At 42.5% G+C, this 18692-nt stretch overlaps 1 protein-coding gene across 2 annotated transcripts in view; it reads right to left on the bottom strand.

The window, feature by feature from the left end:
- LOC140385063 (septin-7) overlaps window positions 1-18692 on the bottom strand; it is a 157439-nt gene that overhangs the window by 8858 nt on the left and 129889 nt on the right. For both annotated transcript variants that reach the window (XM_072466860.1, XM_072466861.1), the window contains exons 8-9: window positions 11637-11688; window positions 404-529 (exon numbers count right to left, since the gene is read on the bottom strand). In XM_072466860.1, coding sequence (XP_072322961.1) covers window positions 404-529; window positions 11637-11688 — 178 coding nt within the window. The remainder of the gene's footprint in view (window positions 1-403; window positions 530-11636; window positions 11689-18692) is intronic.

Raw genomic sequence — 18692 nt, 5'->3', positions numbered from 1 at the left:
TTATGAGATAGACAAGATCAACATATATTCAATACATTTTATAACGGTTTTCCCATTTATAAAACATTTTAAAGCATCTACAATTATTACCACAGATAATTTCACTCCAGAATATTGCACTCTTTCAATGCTGAATAGCCAAACTTTAGGAAAACCATAAATCACAAACTGTTTTGTGCACGTGGAACAAAAGCAAGACATTTTAGACACAGCAGACTACATAAGGTTTCCAGATGTTTGTTAACGGAGGACACCATGAAGAAATAGAAAGAATTTTGAGGAAAGTAGAACATTTTCAGCAAATCCCCTCAGCAGTTTTGATTGGCCACCATTTACTTTGTGTAAAGAAATGAAATGGTTAAGAATTTGCCCAAACGGTAAGAGGACAAAACAGGTTTCTTACTTGGTCAACTGTCCTTTATTTTTATTGTTATCAACACCATTGTATGTAACTGCAGCCAATTTTCTGCTCCTGTAGTTCTCATAATGAACATTGTTGGTGACATCCTTCAGATCTTGCATGTGAGTTCTGTGTGGAGCAAGAAACCAACAGGTTACACAATCTGGCACATACTAATAATCTTTATTAGTGTCACAAGTAGGCTTACATTAACATGGCAATGAAGTTACTGTGAAAATCCCCTAGTCGCCACACTCCGGCCCCTGTTCGGGTACACGGAGGGAGAAGTCAGAACATCCAATTCACCTAAAAGCATGACTTTCGGGGCTTGTGGGAGGAAACCGGAGCACCGGGAGGAAACCCACGCAGACACGGGGAGAATGTGCAGACTCCGCACAGACAGTGACCCAAGCCGGGAATCGAACCTGGGACATAATCCACGGCCTTACTATTACCATCACAAACTAAGTTCCATCGGTATAAAAGCCAAAAAGCGATCCAAGGATTTAATTTTACGACCTTCAATATAAAGTATTGTCGGGTACAACAAGAACTTCCATTAGGAGTGTACTTCAGTTTAGTCTGCCTCATTTGGCGTTTACTCACATTTAATTTTTTGCAGCAAATCTCAGGACAACTAATTCATTGAGCCAAATTCAAAGCTATTGTGCTGAGAAAAATCACTAAAAACTGTGGCGAAGCTGCCTAGACATCAGACATCCAGGAGCTTCCCCACCCCATCCCAAACAGTCTGTGCTACATATAACTATAATGTTCTACATATTAAAAGGGCATGACTCCATCTTAGAACGAACAAACCCTCAGGCCCCAAGTGTGTTTGAATAAAAACTGGTTCATACAAAATGTGCATTCAGCAAATCTAAATGGCACAATTGGCTCCCAACAGCTTGTTTCCATCATTATAATAACCAACACATTTAACAGCTTTCATCGGAGATGGGTTGCCATCAGGTGTAGGATGATAACCGTCTAACTAACCTTCAGAGGGGCTGGCAAAGAAACTCAGGCTTTTCGCACCAACCTCAAACAGTAAAATCTTTTGTATGTGGAGATGGGCTGAACACTCGTTAGCTCTAAGTGGCTGACAGCTTCCCTACAATCAAATCTTTATGCTACACTTCCCAGCAAGCAGATTTTATACTGAGTCACAGCACTCAGCCTGTGAACTGTTCACTCTAGTCTTTCTTGTAACACTGAAGGAGAATACAAATAGCACTTTAACTACTGGCGTCTTCAAACCTATGAAATAAAGAATACAAGACCATAGTATACAGTGGTCTGATCCTTTCCACACAGGCCAGTTTTATAACAGAGGAGAGTTTGTTCTATATCCCTATTTCTGTTACGTTGCCAAAGTAAACTGCATCAGCGTTCCAACTTATCCTTAAAGCTATTCCCTGTACGACATTCACCTGACAACCGCAGCTTGGGTTGGATTCCTTAAATCATTCCTCAGGGTTTGAGGAAAGATGTTAAATAAGTCTACATTAATATTCAGATATGTTTATATTTAAAACAATAAGTTACGTGTAGACGGTCATGGACATTATCCAATCATATTTTCCTGTCTAATTTGTTAACGCATCAATTAAAAAGCTTACGGCTAAATTCAATTTACGGAAGAAAAAAAGTTGTATTCCCAAATCTGACAGCCGTAGCCAGCTAAAGGCGTAAGGAATTAATGCACCGAGCATCTGCCCTTCAAGAATCTGGAAAATAGGTTAAGCGTTGGGAGACTACATTACACAGTAACTTCTCAAAAGCAAATTAATCTGTTCACTTAGTGATTTTCCAAATCTGATTGTTCATAACAGCTTTGACGCTGGTGCATGCTCCTCCACACTGGGATCAATACACTGCAGCTGGTTAGAAACTAATCAATATGTATTAAAAAAGGAGGATTACATATTGATTTAAAATTGCTTGACTAAATTGTGACAGTAGATTTGTTGTCCCAATCCTTTCTAGCTCTCCCCACATCCATACAGAAAAAACATGCAAACTTTCACTTAACATTTGAAAAACCATAGTAAACTGCAGAAAACAATCTGGTTTACCGGGTACAGCAGATTTAACTGTGGTTCATTAAAAATGAACTGGCAACATTTGTGCCCCAAACCCCCAGGGTAAAATACAATTAGTTAACAACGTATGTGATTTTTCACATCAGACATATATCACATTTGAACATGGGGGATATATATATATATATTTAAAAACTGATTGCAGCAGTAATGTGATGTGACTGGTGAGTATTTTATTTGGCAGTGATGTAGGAACTTAATGCTATAGATTTTACAAATGAACATTATTGAGCAATTTCCATGTATCACAGTTTATTTGTTGGGGGGCAGGGAAGAGGGAGGGTGATTACGGTAGAATAAAATTTAGCAAACACGTCAATTTGCTCTCCAATTACTATGTTTTAATGATCTTACTCAAGACTTGTGGAAGAATAGGTCTTCAAAATGACCCTTCCTTACATATGGCACACAATACATGGGAATAGCACCACTATAGCTTCAATTAGCACAATGTTCCTAAAGCGGATAACTTTCATTAACATCAGCAGATTTTTTAACAGAAGCAGATCCTTTTATTAATTGTCACCATTTTTTACAGGTGTGAAATACAAGGTGGTTTTTTTTGAGAGGGCGATGAAGACGAAACACATCAAAATCCCTTCGTTCTACAAACTACTCTTCAAATATTGACCAAAATGGAGCTCATTTTAAATTCAAGCTTTGTTACTCAAGTATCTTATGTATTGACATACGTGACATACTTGACAGCTTTTGATGTTCTGAAACAAAAAATTAATTATTGGTGAGACGAATGTGAACAGAAGCAGCTGATCAGAGTGATCACGCTTAAAGCTACATAGCTGCGAACAAACACCCAGCTTTGTCAAGGATGACAGCCCAAATAAACCCAACAACTCAAACCGATAACTCAAACATAATCATGAAGAAAGGTTTATGGCGAGGCCACTGACAGAAGAAACTGAAGTGATATTCCTTTAAACTACTTGGCTAATATGTTTTGTGTTGATGTCACATTGCAATCTACAATTCAATTTGGTTTTTTTTGACACAAGGCTACTGCAATCACCCCCACTCGAGGGAGCTCTCAGGCTTTCCATCATGATTCAGTATCCGCTGAATTCACCACATGAACTTGGATGGACTTTGAATGGAAACTATTCATGAAATAAGAAATGACAATGGGTATGGTTTTTGACAAAACTGCCTGCACGGATTTGTCCAGTTGTGCAAAAGAAAGGTTGTATTTTAATTCTACCATGTATTATCAGTGCACAGTTGTTAAAACCGTGCAGTTGAACACAATATTTGGGCTGTTTTCTCAAGACCTTGTGGTTTTGATTTGGGACAGGTTTGCTTGATATGGAGCTTTGCAGCACTGGACATAGCAACCAAGCGGCTGAGGTATTGCCTTGTCTTCTTGTTCTGGGAATCTGGGTGAAGCAGTATTTATTCCTCAAGAAGAGTTTCCTCCGTGAGCATCAGGAATCAATGCATATGGTGTGAAACAAAGAGTAACAGCTTCCAGTCAGGGTGGAAGGAAGTTCTACTGTTCTGATCACAACCCCAGCCTCTGAAAGAGCGGCCCTCAAAGCAGCTCATTGCCAGGAGGCACAAAGGCACCAAACTTAAGCGTGACCTAAGACGACAAAATATTATTCTGATGTGAACATATGTAACGGAGGGGCAGTGGTGGTACTTCACATTCCCTCAGGGTAAAGCAATGAACGGTAGGCATCGCAGAAACATAGAAACAAGGAGTAGCCCATTCAGTCTTTCGAGCCTGCTCCGCCATTCAATATGATCGTGGCTGATTCTCGATCTCAATACATAATTCCCACTTTCCCCCCATACTCCTTGATGCTATTAAAATCTTATCTATCGACATTCAGTTACTTGGCCTCCACAGCCTTCTGTGGTATAGAATTCCACAGGTCCATTACCCAGAGTGAAGAAATGTTTCCTCGTCTCAGTCCTAACTGGTCTACCCTGTATTCCGAGACTCTATCCGTGGTTCTCAATTCCCCAACAGGAGAAAACATCCTTTCTGCATCTAGGTCTGTCCAGCCCCGTTAGAATTTTAGACATTTCAATCAGATCTCCTCTTGCCCCTTCGAAACTCGAGTGAATACAGTTCCAATCTCTCCTCATAGGACAGTCCCGCCAACAACCTCCGCTTCACTCCCTCTGTGGCAAATGCATCCTTTCTTGGGTAAAGAGACCAAATAATATGCAAACGTCCAGACGAGGTCTCACCAAGGCCCTAATCTCTACTTCGGAACTCAAATCCTCTTGCAATGAAGGCCAACATACCATTTGCCTTCCGAATCGCTTGCTTCACATTCCAATCTGTAATTATCTTGCAATTGTGTCTCTCCTAAGTATGCCGCGTTTGTGAACCTGCCTGCACCTCACCTAATGAAGGAGCAGCGCTCCAAAAGCTTGTGATTTCAAATAAACTCTTGGACTTTAACCTATTGTTGCAAGACATCTTACTGTGCCCTCCCCAGTCCAGCGCTGGCATCTCCACATCATCAGCAAACTTGGAAACGTTACATTTGGTTCCCTCATCCAGGTCATTTATACATATATCATGAACAGCTGAGGCCATAAGCTCTGATGCCTGTGGTATCCCACAAGTCACTGCCGCCACTTGGAAAAGGACCCATTTATTCCCACTCTGTTTCCTGTCTGTCAACCAGTTCTTGATACATTACCACCGATCCCATGTGCTTTACAGAACAGAGCTGCTGGCATTTTGGATACTAAACCATAATCCCGTTACTGAGCTACTCCAATGGCTGGCACCAACCTGTGCAATAGCACACAGCTTTATTTTATGCGGCAGACACCTAATGACCGTTTTTGATTCCACTTGTTAAATTAGTTCAGTCACTTTCACCAATGATGCTGGGTTAGTAAGGCTGATCTAGAATAGTACAGGAGCTGATGTTTGAAGCCCTCAGGTAGTCGGTGCTCCAGTTGAAAATCTTCAGCAATTTATAGAAATCTATGCAGATTGTTAAATCTGGACATTATCGTTTGTCATCTTGATTCAACACAAATGAAGCTTTAACGGCAATGATAATTAACTTGGTGCTCAATGGCAGGGTTCCAGCACCAAGCTGCCATCTCGAGGGCTGGTTCAGCTCACTTGGCTGGACAGCTGGTTTGTGATGCAGAGCGAGGCCAGCAGCGCGGGTTTAATTCCCGTACTGGCAGAGATTATTCATGAAAGCCCCACCTTCTCAGATTCACCCCTCGCTGAACCAAAATCTTGGTCAAAGAGGTGCTTTTAAGAGAGAAAAGAGGTAAACAGATGCAGGCGTTTAGGGCGGTTAAGGTAGCTTACAATTCAGGTATTGTTCAAAGTTGACAATATTTGAGTGACATCAAGATGGGAGGGGGAAAGATTTCAACCAATCATGAGCTGGCTGATCAGACACAGACTGGTTTGGAGGGGGAAGAAATGAAAACCATTGACAGGTGTAAACCAAATTTTTAACTGCTTTTTTAATATTGAATAAGAAAATGCCATTTCCTACAAATTGAGCCATGACAAAGGTTCATCAATTTAAAATTGCCCAAGAGGAATGGGGTTAGCAGAAACATCTTGATGTAGAAAGTTGCTGGAGCGTAGAATGCATCACAGCAGGAAGTGGAGTCAGAGACCACTGCTGGTTCAAACGAAAGACCGGACCAGATTATAGAGACAGAAATATAAAGGGGCTGTGGAGAGAAATCAGGGTTGTGCAATTAGGTTTGGACTGGTCCAGCAAAGAGATGGCATGGACACAATGGTCCCCGATTGTGTTGTAAACATTAATACAAAAACTACAGATGCTGGAAATATGAAATAAAAACAGAAAATCCTCAACATCGGTAGAGAGAGAAACAGAGTTAACCTTTCAGCTCGTGACCCTTCATTAGAAGTGGAAAAAGGTAAAGTTGTAACAGGTTTCAAACAAATACAGACTGGTGTCACGGAGCATGCTGCTATTATCTGCGAGTGTACCCCAACGTGGAACACTAGTTCCTGGGGGTGTATAGTTTTGTTTTGGTTTGGTGAAGCCCAAGTCGTCGTGTGTAAATTATTCAAGACTATTTTTTGAAGGAAAGAAAAGACAAATGACCATGAACAAGACTACTCAACTCTGTGACAATTAGGTTCATCAATTACTAAACAAACACGCAGGTTATGTAGAATGTACCCCTTGTTCCAAAATATATCTACAATCCCTGAACTCCAGTCTTCCCCCTTTCCCCCAAACAACATCCAAATTAAATAAATCTACAAGTTGAAACCAGCTTTTTGCCACACAATACGGGATGATAATCCAGTCGGGGAAACATCTTGTCGTGGCCCGGCAAAGATATTTAAACTACCTTTGCGAAGGGTTTGTGCACTGCCTTGGTCCAAAGACTTAGAGGCTTAGATATAAAACTTGACCTTCAGGCTTGGTAGCTGGGAACTGCTTCTGTCTGCCAAATGTTAACTGGCCAATATTGCTCGAGGGTCCAGCCAATTATACCTTTGTTGCACTTGTGTATTTGGCTGTCTGCAAATCAAATTACTGGACTCCAGACATGACCCAAGTACACCTCATTGATCTTCTCAATCGAGGTAAACTGTTTCTTTCATCATCTAGATCATTCTGATCTAAAATCCAACTTTTACAAATGCACCATAGAAAGCATCCTATCGGGCTGCATCACAGCCTGGTATGGCAACTGCTCAGCCCAAGATCGTAAGAAACTACAGAGTCGTGAACACAGTCCATCATGCGAACCCGCCTCCCATCCATGGACTCCATCTACACCTCCCGCTGCCTGGGGAAAGCGGGCAGCATAATCAAAGATCCCTCCCACCCGGGTTATTCCCTCTTCCAACTTCTTCCGTTGGGCAGGAGATACAAAAGTGTGAGAACACGCACGAACAGATTCAAAAACAGCTTCTTCCCCGCTGTTACCAGACTCCTAAATGACCCTCTTATGGACTGAACTGATCCCTTCACACATCTTCTCTGCTGAGTATGCTTCTCTACACACTGCATGTTTCACCCGATGTCTGTGTTTATGAATTTACATCATGTATTTATTTTTGCCTTCTGTAGTTTTTTCATGTATGGAGTGATCTGTCTGAACTGGAAACAAAACAATACTTTTCACTGTACCTCGGTACACATGACAATAAACAAATCCAATCCAAATGCCATACAGCCTTGTTAACGAGAGAAATGCATCTCACCAGCCTTTTGAATACTGGCTACTGCTGTCTCTAGGCAGATTCCTACCTGTTGTTGGGCAGGTCACATCCTATTATGTTTTGTTAAATTTGTTTTACTGTTGTTGCTGGACAAATTCATGACACGGGGGATGGTAAGTGGGAGGAAAGAACAAAAGAGCAAGTTTATGATGCGGCGTCAGGCAGGAAGAATGAACCCTTTCCTCTTCGCCAGGGCCCAAACACTCCTTCCAGATGAAACCGTGATTTACTTGTACCTGCTTCAATTTTGCAAACTGTATGTGCAATGCAGTCTCCTCTACATTGGGAAGACCAAATGCAGATTGGTTGGTCACTTGCTGTGGAAAACTCTCATTTAATTTACACGCCTGACCCCGTGCTTCCAACTGCCTGCCATCTTAACTCTGACCTTCTGCAATGTACCAGCAAAGCTCAACATTAGCATAGACGGCTGCATCTCATCTTTCAATTCAGCACTTTACAGCCTTCCGACCTCAGCATTTGAATTCAACAATTTTAGGTCAAAACTATTTCCCTCATTTTCTCAAGACAGCAGGTTGGCAATGACGCTGATTTTTAATTTCCACCTCAGCGAACCATTTTTGTTTCTTTCCTTGCCCCATTACCATCTCCTTTTGCCTTACACCATCACCCCATTGTCATATAATCTCTCCAGTCTTCCATCGCATCACAGACCCTCCCTTTTCCTCTATCCTCCTCTCCCCACTTTCTCTCCCTCGGTACTTGCATAAAACCTGTTAACGCTCTAACTTTTTCCAGTTCTGATGAAAGATCACAGATCTGAAATGTCAATTCTGTTTCATTCTACACAAATGCGGCCTGACCAGCAGAGTATTTCCAGCATTTTCTGTTTTTAGTGCTGTAATCTTTAATGGGTCTGTGGCACACCATGATGGGACTGGGGAACAATAAACATTAGAACCATTTAAGCGTCAGTCTACAAGATAAAGGATTTGTAAATATTGTGTAATGATTGAACATATTTGCATTGTGTGGCAGTGTAGATAAGATGCCGAGGGTATTCATTAATCAATCGCATGGAACACAGCATAAATTTCAGGATGTGATAAGAGGGTAACTTGGAGCTTATTGGTTACGGGGATATCATGTGCATTTTTGGCTGTCAGATTACAAAAAAGGTATCCTGGTGCAGAGGACATTCAATACCTGCCTTCAGACACCCAAGCGACCAGAGACTAAGGAAATAGAGTTTGCTTACAAAGAAAAGGAGATAATAAATAAATCTTACAAATATACAAGATCCTGAAGCTTGACAAGCTCAACCCTAAGAAACCATAGTGCCAAGAATGATAATGAGGCAGCATGGGATGGATCTCAGGAGCAGAATGGAGAGATCAAATGTTCACAAAGAGCGAGGAATGTTTGAATGGACTGCCAAGTAATTTTACGAGTGAGCTGGATATAGACGAGCGTTACAGACTCCCGTCGGTTGTGGCAAGGCCTAAACAACGTAACGGGCTACAAAGTGAAGCCGAGCAGAATCTCCGGTAGCAGAGCACCCTCCCAGATGAACTCAATGCATTCTATGCTCGGTTCGAGCAGGAAACCATCAAACCGCTGTTGGCTATCCCAGCAGCTCCAGACACACCCATACACATTGCCACAGCTTCCGAAGTCAGATCAGCCTTCTTGAAAGTGAACCCTCGGAAGGCGATGGGGCTGGGCGGGGTCCCTGGTCATGCACTCAGATCCTGCACGTACCAGCTGGCAGATGTGTTTGTGGATGTCTACAACCTGTCCCTACTCCGTTCCGAGGTCCCCACCTGCTTCAAGAAGACCACCATCATACCAGTGCCAAAGAAGAACCAAGCAATGTGCCTCAAAGATTATCGTCCGGTGGCCCTGACATTGATTGTGATGAAGTGCTTCGAGAGGTTGGTCATGAGACACATCAACTCCATACTCCCAGAATGTCTTGATCCACTGCAATTCGCATTCCGTCGCAACCAGTCCACAGCAGACGCCATCTCCCTGACCCAACACTCATCCCTGGAGCACCTCAACCACAAGAACTCCTACGCCAGGCTCCTATTTACGGACTACAGGTCCACCTTCAACACCATAATCCTAGCCAAGCTCATATCAAAGCTCCAAAACCTAGGACTTGGCTCCTCACTCTGCAACTGGTTTCTCGACTTTCTGACCCATAGACCACAATCAGTAAGAATAAACAACACCCACCTCCTCCACGATAGTCCTCAATATCGGGGCCCCGCAACGCTGCGTACATAGCCCCTTACACACACACACGACTGCGTGGCAAAATGTGGCGCCAACTCCATCTACAAGTTTGCTGATGACACAACCACAGTGTGTCGGATCTCGAACAACGAGTCAGAATACAGGAGAGAGATAGAGAACAGAGTGGAGTGGTGTAACGACAACAATCTTTCCCTCAATGCCAGCAAAACGAAAGAGTTGGTCACTGACTTCAAGAAGCAAAGTATCGTACACACCCGTCAGCATCAACGGGACTGAGATGGAGATGGCTGACAGCTTCAAACTCTTAGGTGTGCACGTCACCAAAAATCTGTCCTTCTCCACCCACGTCGACGCTACGACCAAGAAAGCACAACAACACCTATACTTTCTCAGGAAACTAAGGAAATTCGGCAAGTTCACATTGACTCATACCAACTTTTACAGATGCACCGTAGAAAGCATCCTATCGAGCTGCATCACAGCCTGGTATGGCAACTGCTCAGCCCAAGACCGCAAGAAACTTCAGAGAGTCGTGAACACCGCCCGGTCCATCACCTAACCCGCCTCCCATCCATTGACTTTATCCACAGCTCCCGCTGCCTGGGGAAAGCGGGCAGCACAACCAAAGACCCCTCCCACCCAGCTTACTCACCTTTCCAACCTTCCATCGGGCAGGAGATACAAAAGTCGGAGAGCACGCACGAACAGATTAAAAACAACTTCTTCCCCGCTGTTACCAGACTCCTGAACGGCCCTCTTATGAACTGATCTGATCCCTTCACACATCTTCGCCACTGAGTAGTACTGCACTCCTGTGTGCTTCACCCGATGTCGGTGTCTATGTATTTACATTGTGTACCGTGTGTTGCCCTATTACGTATTTTCTTTTCATGTACTAAATGATCTGTTTGAGCTGCTCGCAGAAAAATACTTTTCACTGTTACCTCGTGGCAATAAACAAATCCAATCAAATCCAATAGGCACTTGGCTAGAAAATCAGTTGAGGGATACAGGCTGTGAACTGCATAATCAGTTTTTGAACTCTTGGGATGGCCAAATCATCTTTTCCAGTTTTTGCATTGTAATGTTCCAACAAAAACCTACAGCTGTATAATTTATAAAGCATTGTTTCACTTTCAAATACCTACAAACACCAGTGAAGAACAAGTAGAAAATCATTTTATATTCGTAGAGAATTAATTTGCTCCTAATTTAAATATGCCTGCTTCGCAGAAGGTTCAAAATCATTTGTTAAAAAATGCTTTGTAAAGCAGTATTGTTTATTACAATGACAGATGTTGAAGCCAAAGTTGCAACAGTGCTAGTGAGTGAGCTGCTTTGCACATGTGTAAGGGAACTCATGGCACCTAAAGACAATGCACAATGCCAATCACTGTAGCAGTGCAAGGGAAAAACAGATGTCCACGCAGACTAATGTTGGGACACTTGGTATAAGGAGGGACCATGCTTTTGGAAGTATTGCAGTGCAAATCTGTCAGAACCTACGGCATTTCTAACATTAAACTGCATTTGAAAAGATCAGTTTAAGAGGATCAGTTTTCATACACGATTACTTAAGAACTTTATTCTACCTGTTTTTGTGTGAACAAATAATAACTATCTTAAGAACATCAGTTACATGAGGCTAAAGCATCTATATAGCAGTCAAATGTGTCCACCTTACCTGATCAGCATATTTCGTAAGATTGTGAAGTCACAGTGCTCACTATTTTCAACTGCAAAAAATAAAATATTGGAGAAGTGAGATTTATATTGGTCGTTGAGTCAGATGCACTGTATAGTGCAGAATAAAAGGTGTCACATGCAACAGTAGTACAGCAATTGTTTGTAAACACAGTACTAAAGTCATGTATTTTCTTCATACACCTTTTTTCAGCGAGCAGAAATACAAAAGAAAACATTTTTAAAGAACATTCAGTGGTAACTTGAATGGACCCCAGGCCTAAATGCACTGTATTGCACAAAGATTTGCTTGCTGTTGGAGGGGATTTTCATTGGTATTTACCTCAGTGGTAGCAAGTTCATAGAATCCCTACAAGAATTTTGCTCAGTTTAGCTCAGTTAGCTAGATTAGCTGGTTCGTGAGCGAGACCAGCAGTGTGGGTTCAGTTCCCGTACCGACTGAGATTATTCATGGAAGGCCCTTCCTTCTCAACCTTGCTCCTCGCCTGAGGAGTGGTAACCTGATTAACCTGAAAGCAGCCTGTGGTCACCTGGGACACGGCGACTTTACTTAGCAGGTTCATACAGTGCAGGAGATGGCCATTCGGCCCATTGGGTTTCACGACCCTCCGAAAGAGCACCCTACCTAGGCCCGCGCCCCTACCCCTGTCGACCCACCCAAGTACATATCTTTAGACAACAAGCAATTCTAGCATGGCCAATCCACCTAACCTGCACATCTTTTGATTGTGGGAGGAAACCGGAGCACCCGGAGGAAACCCGCGCAGACACGGGGAGAACGTGCAGACTCCACACAGTCACCCGAGGCTGGAATTGAATCTGGGTCCCTGCCGCTATGAGGCAGTAGTGCTAACCACTGTGCCATCATCAGAAAGGCAGCTGCTTCAATATTAAGCAAACACTGATATGACTGCTCAAATTTAAGTTGCATCAAAATCTAAAACAAAACGCTTCAAGGCCACAATGTTGTCTTAAACTTGCAGTCTGCAGTTCAGCATTGTATCATATTAAAAATCATTAAAGAACAAATAGAAAAACAAAATAGCCAAAAGCTTAGAGTATATTTTCAACAAATCAGGACAGATTCTGAGTGTACGCAACTTCAAATTAAATTTGATGAACAAAATAACAAAACAAAATACTGATGTATTTACCTGATGAAACTATGTAAAAGTAACCATCGTACCCCATGTTGTGTACTTAGCTTGCTAGAGACATGAGCAATGACTGGCAATATCAATGCAAGTAACTAAACAGGGTCCAGGAAACATTTTTCACAGAAACAGGAGGAAGCTAAAAATCACAAGGTCAGCAACTGAAAGAAATACAATAACTCCTACAATGAAAACACAACATTTAAAAAAGCTTCCCATCATGAGATGACCCATAAAAGCAGAACGACCAATTTCATCACCTCCTTGAAATAGACCTTTGTATTTCTCCGGACCCCTGCGCAACCTTCTCCCTTCCTCAAGGCAGAAATTCCTACCAGGATACAGTTCCACACAGTAATTAAAGTGAAACAGGTTAATGGGAATGTCAGCCATCACTTTTTTGTGCAGGAACCCCACCAAATCTGGCTCATCCTCACTTGAAGATGACAATAGCAGCCCAAAGCAGTAAAGTGAACCGTTTGTGCAGAAGAGCAGAAATGTTAAATTTACAAAAACAGCACAACAGAATTCTTGAGACGTTGGGCAGGATAGTAACTCAAAGCAGGGAGTGAGCTGGGCAATCGTTGCTTTGGGGGTCAAGAAACCCAGAAGGAGAGATTGGAAGTTCCAGGGATATGGTACGGATAAGGTGGATTGGATATCCGATTGTGGGGAGATTGGTGAATCAGGAAACTGGGTCCAGCAAGCAACAGGAAAGCCACATACTCCCTGTAACCAGCAATCCTCGACTTCCTGCAGCTACCACCAGGTTTTAGTGTGGCACGGTGATGCAGTGGTTAGCACTGCTGCCTCACGCCGCCGAGGACTCGGGTTCGATCCTAGCCCCGGATCACTGTCAGTGTGGAGTTTGCACATTCTCCCACTGTCTGCGTGGGTCTCACACCTTAACCCAAAGATGTGCAGGGTTGGTGGATTGGCCACGCTAAATTGCCCCTTTATTGGAATAAAAGAAAGAATTGGGTACTCTAAATTTATTTTTAAAAGGAGAATGTTTAAATAGCCACCCCGTTTTCCTGGAGCAGTTGGTTGTCCCCAAACCCCAGCTCCCACCTCTGCTGAAAGGCAGTCTGGAGTCAGGATTTAAATGTTTCAACCCGCACCCGAGCCAAACCGGACAGCTTTTGGGGTTTAAAATTGTCCCCATTTTATATGTTTTGCCAACAACACTTGTGCTTTTGGGACAAAATAAAAGTCATCTACACAAGGCAAGATTACTAGGTAGTCACAACAGCAAATCACGGCTTTGCCTTGTCATTACCTCAACAAGAATTTGATCACATTACAGTTAAACCCCCATTACAGATTGTTGTCAATAGGGATTGACCTTGAAGACGTGCTCCTCTTCTGGTTACAAAAAGTGTTACAAACTATATAAAAAAGTGAAAATCATTGTTGCAAGTCCGTTTAAAATAAAATCCCAGAAAAGGGCAAAACTGACTGGAGAATGTCAATAACTTTAACGGGAATGGGCTAGTGATCTCTTCAAAACAGAAAATTGCGATGGTAATGTACAGCGTTTGAAAAGATGCCAGCATTATTGAAATTATAATCAATTTTTAGCGGCTTGCTTCCTGCCAAACATTCAGATAGAGGGATTTAAAAGTTGGACAACTTCATCTCCTGCCCTTCCTCTTCTCCACATTTATTCATACTAAATTCCATTATGAATTATATGCACAAAGTAATTAACTGTCCTAATCGCTCAATTGCACTATCACCTAACAATTGTTTTTTTATACATGTGAAATATTCAGTTTCTACAGGTCAGTAAATCTCTCCATGCCAAATATTCTACTGTTCCTTTTCCCAACTGTGCCATGTGGAGAAGTATCACCCACTACAATAAATGATTGATTCAGTGAGAAGCGTATGGCAAGCTCTCACTCTTCACAACAAGTAGTGACCAGCTCAAGACAGGGGATTTTGTTTATTAAATCCAGTTTGAGTATGAAATGCCCCGTGCAGCACACAGAAAATTAGGCTCGTCACAATGAATTATCCTTTACACTTCAAAAGGATCCAATTAATGATAGGGGAAATAAAATTTGGGAAACGGATAGAGTAATTCATCATTTGATTAACTTTCGTCTCTGGCATTTGGGTTACAATCCAGACCACACTGCAGTAATGAAAGTCTCTTTTCTGCAAAGTGTTAACTGTTCTACATGAAATGAGCTTGCTCCTGTTCCTGCTGGGTACAGACCACAGCACAAAACTGTTGCTAATCTTTGTCCTACATTACTCTGAGGCCACACAATTTGTGAGAAATGGAAATGATCGTACTCCTGTGGAGACACACTGAGAAGGAAGAGGTGGAGCTTTAGGAGTCTGGCAGCGCTCATTGTGGATGTGGATTGCCCGACATGGTGCATGTCCTCCATCGCTAACATTCCTCACCGTGGCGGTCTGCAAGAGTTGGCCCAAAGCACAAAATGTGGCAGTCACACATGATCAGCATCAGAATGGCGAAGCACGACTTCACGTGCTTCAATTCCAGATCAAGGTCAGCAGTTCAATAAGATTCAGATTTCTCCGGGAAATCAAGGTGGCAAGGCACCTTTGAACAAAGAACAAAGAAATGTACAGCACAGGAACAGGCCCTTCGGCCCTCCAAGCCCGTGCCGACCATGCTGCCCGACTAAACTACAATCTTCTACACTTCCTGGGTCCGTATCCCTCTATTCCCATCCTATTCATATATTTGTCAAGATGCCCCTTAAATGTCACTATCGTCCCTGCTTCCACCACCTCCTCCGGCAGCGAGTTCCAGGCACCCACTACTCTCTGTGTAAAAAACTTGCCTCGTACATCTCCTCTAAACCTTGCCCCTCGCACCTTAAACCTATGCCCCCTAGTAATTGACCCCTCTACCCCGGGGAAAAGCCTCCGACTATCCACTCTGTCTATGCCCCTCATAATTTTGTAGACCTCTATCAGGTTGCCCCTCAACCTCCTTCGTTCCAGTGAGAACAAACCGAGTTTATTCTTTCGGAGGTAAAAATCTGGGCTGTGCAGGAAATCATCCCACAGAACTCCGAATCACATCAAATTTCCCAAATAGAGATGGTGCGTTGTGGTAACATCACTGGCAGTCCATAGGACCAGACCAATACTCTGGATACACGCCTTCAAATTCAATCACAACAGCTGGTGGATTTAAATTCTACTTCATTAAAATCTGGAATTAAAATCTAGTCTTAGTAATGATGACCATGACATTAACATTGATTGTTGTTAAAACCTATCTGGTTTCATTAATGCCCTTTAGGGCAGAAATCTGCCGTCATTACCTGCCTGGCCCACATGTGACTCTAGACCCATAGCAATGAGGGCGACTTTTAACTACCAGCAAGCCACTCAGTTCAACGACAAATGCAAGCCTTGCCAGCTACACTCCCATCCCATAAAATAATTTTAGCAGCATGCGAGAATTGCCATTGTTCCCTTCCGAAAGATACCAACTCTTGTTGGAGTGTGGGTCAACAGATACAGTCGAGTGCCCTTGTCAATTCTTTTTCGGTGAACCTGCACGGTGAGTAGTGGTAAATAACTCGATTATGGAAAGCCGATTCTGGATTTATCCAATGTTAACATTACACATCCGAGAAACTCAATGGACACCAATCAACCCTCCTGGTTGCAAGGGCATGGAGGTCAATTCTAGCAATCTTTATTCTTGTGTCAGAAAAGGAGTATAAACTTCCTTCAGACATTGGCATAAAATGTTGTGCAGTTATCCACCAACATGGTGCCAAGATGAGGTTTTGTTCTGTGTCTGTACCCAGCAAGAGGAGAGACTTTCATCAAACCGACACAAATCTCCCTCGAGATGACTTCAACCAGAATCAGCTGACCTTAAATTTGATTTGTAGAACACCATTAGACATCACGTGGCTGTGAGCAGATCAAAAGATTTTTCATTTGCAAGTCAACTTCAGTTTATTGTTTCATCTTTCCCAACACAATTACATTTTCATGGTAGACACAGGATCCACAAAATTATCAGTCACTGCTTCCTTAAATCATGCCCCCCTCGATCAATAGTCATGGCCATGGTCACAACTGCCCTTTCAGAGTCTTGCCACCATTAACAGAAAATACAATCTACAAGCCATTTCCTGATCTTAACAGCAAGCTACGGGGACAAGATACAATCTTCCAACCTCATTTTTGCACTGGCGCAGTCGGTACTGCATCAAAACCAGGCCCCTCAATTTCCTGACAGTAACACACTTCAAACACTGGAAAGCATTTCCTCTGGAGCTGCTGCCTGGAAACACTGCTGTGTGTTCACCACATTCAACTCCTTTGGATGAAGGCAGCTTAGTTTAAATTCAAAGATGCACATTCTTTACCTGCCTTTTATTCCAGCAAAATAAACAAACACAAACACTTGCCCGAGAATTAATTTTTTCAGTCAGGCATGTGTAGATCCATTTGCAAAGCTGCTGTAAACCCATATTAAAACTGGGTGATTAAAAATATAATTTGTACTCCCCAAAACATTATACCAGATTCACAAATTACACAAGCACAGGATTCATTTTAAATTCAAGGAAAATTCAAGTCAGGCTGATAATTAAATTTCTAATCGAGTTATACAAGTAGCAAACCAACATAGTGGCCATCCAGTTTCAATGCCACGTCACAAACTAACTTGCCCCCCAGTGTAGAATAGAATAGCACAGCATAGAGCTTTATTATCCAGAATTTGTTTTGGCTTCACCTCCAGTATAATCATACAGTCATTAGTTAAAAATAGTGAATATTTCATTAATAATAATCTTTATTGTCACAAATAGGCTTACATTAACACTGCAATGAAGTTACTGTGAAAATCCCCTAGTCGCCACATTCCGGCGCCTGTTCGGGTACACAGGGGGAGAATTCAGAATGTCCAATTCACCTGACAGCGCGTCTTTCGGGACTTTTCATAGAATCCCGATAGTGCAGGAGGCCATTTGGCCCATCAAATCTGTACCGGCCCTTGGAAAGAGCATCCTCCTTAAGCCCATTATCCCCGTAACCCCGTGTGAGGAAATCGGAGTGCCCGAGGAAACCCACGCAGATACAGGGAGAATATGCAGATTCCGCACAGGCAGTGATCCGGGAATCAAACCCAGGTCCCTGGTGCTGTAAAGCAACAGTGGTAACCACTGTGCTACCGTGCCACCTATATATGTATACCTACATTCATATATTTGTGCAGTTATTACATCCACACCCAAAAAAAACATATTACACTCTGCCATTAAAGCACCTTAAATCTGTGCACTTTATATCCCCAAAATCTGTACAACAAATTCCAGGGAAGAGATGGATCATTTAGTTATATATAATGCAAACCAATGCCCACCACATTTGTTTTGGAACTGTTAAAAGAACTCTAGTGCACAGAGATGCTATTTGGCATTTCCTGCTGCAGTTATACTGGTTGAGGTCATCGCTTGCACTCCAAACATTTTAAACAACGACATCACCATTCCCAAATGACTTGCAAATGGTTTTACTTTAGTCTCTGCACATATATTGTGAATCCCCTGCTTCAGTGGTGTGCTTCGGTAACACACAATAGTTATCAGATGGAATACAGATGCAGCACTTCTGCAGCAGGTCCACGTAGGATTGCTTAAAAGAGGCAGAGCCTGTAATTAACAGTAAGATGAACTGCTTGAAATGTTAATTTGATTTTAATGCCATTACACAAGAATAGTGTTGAATCATCAAAGCAAGCCACAACAATCTGGCAAAGAGAGATGAATGCATTCCTCACACAAAGCGAAAGAAAAAAAATAGCCCGATGGAAGAGGGAGGTGCCATTAAAAATCTCAGCAACGCTTGCCAGAGGTTAGAGGCCGGGA

Source organism: Scyliorhinus torazame, chromosome 11 (assembly GCF_047496885.1).
Source record: "Scyliorhinus torazame isolate Kashiwa2021f chromosome 11, sScyTor2.1, whole genome shotgun sequence".
Classification (NCBI taxonomy): Eukaryota; Metazoa; Chordata; class Chondrichthyes; order Carcharhiniformes; family Scyliorhinidae; genus Scyliorhinus; species Scyliorhinus torazame.
The sequence above is the reverse complement of the archived record's forward strand: the minus strand, read 5'-3'. Positions and strand labels throughout refer to the sequence as shown.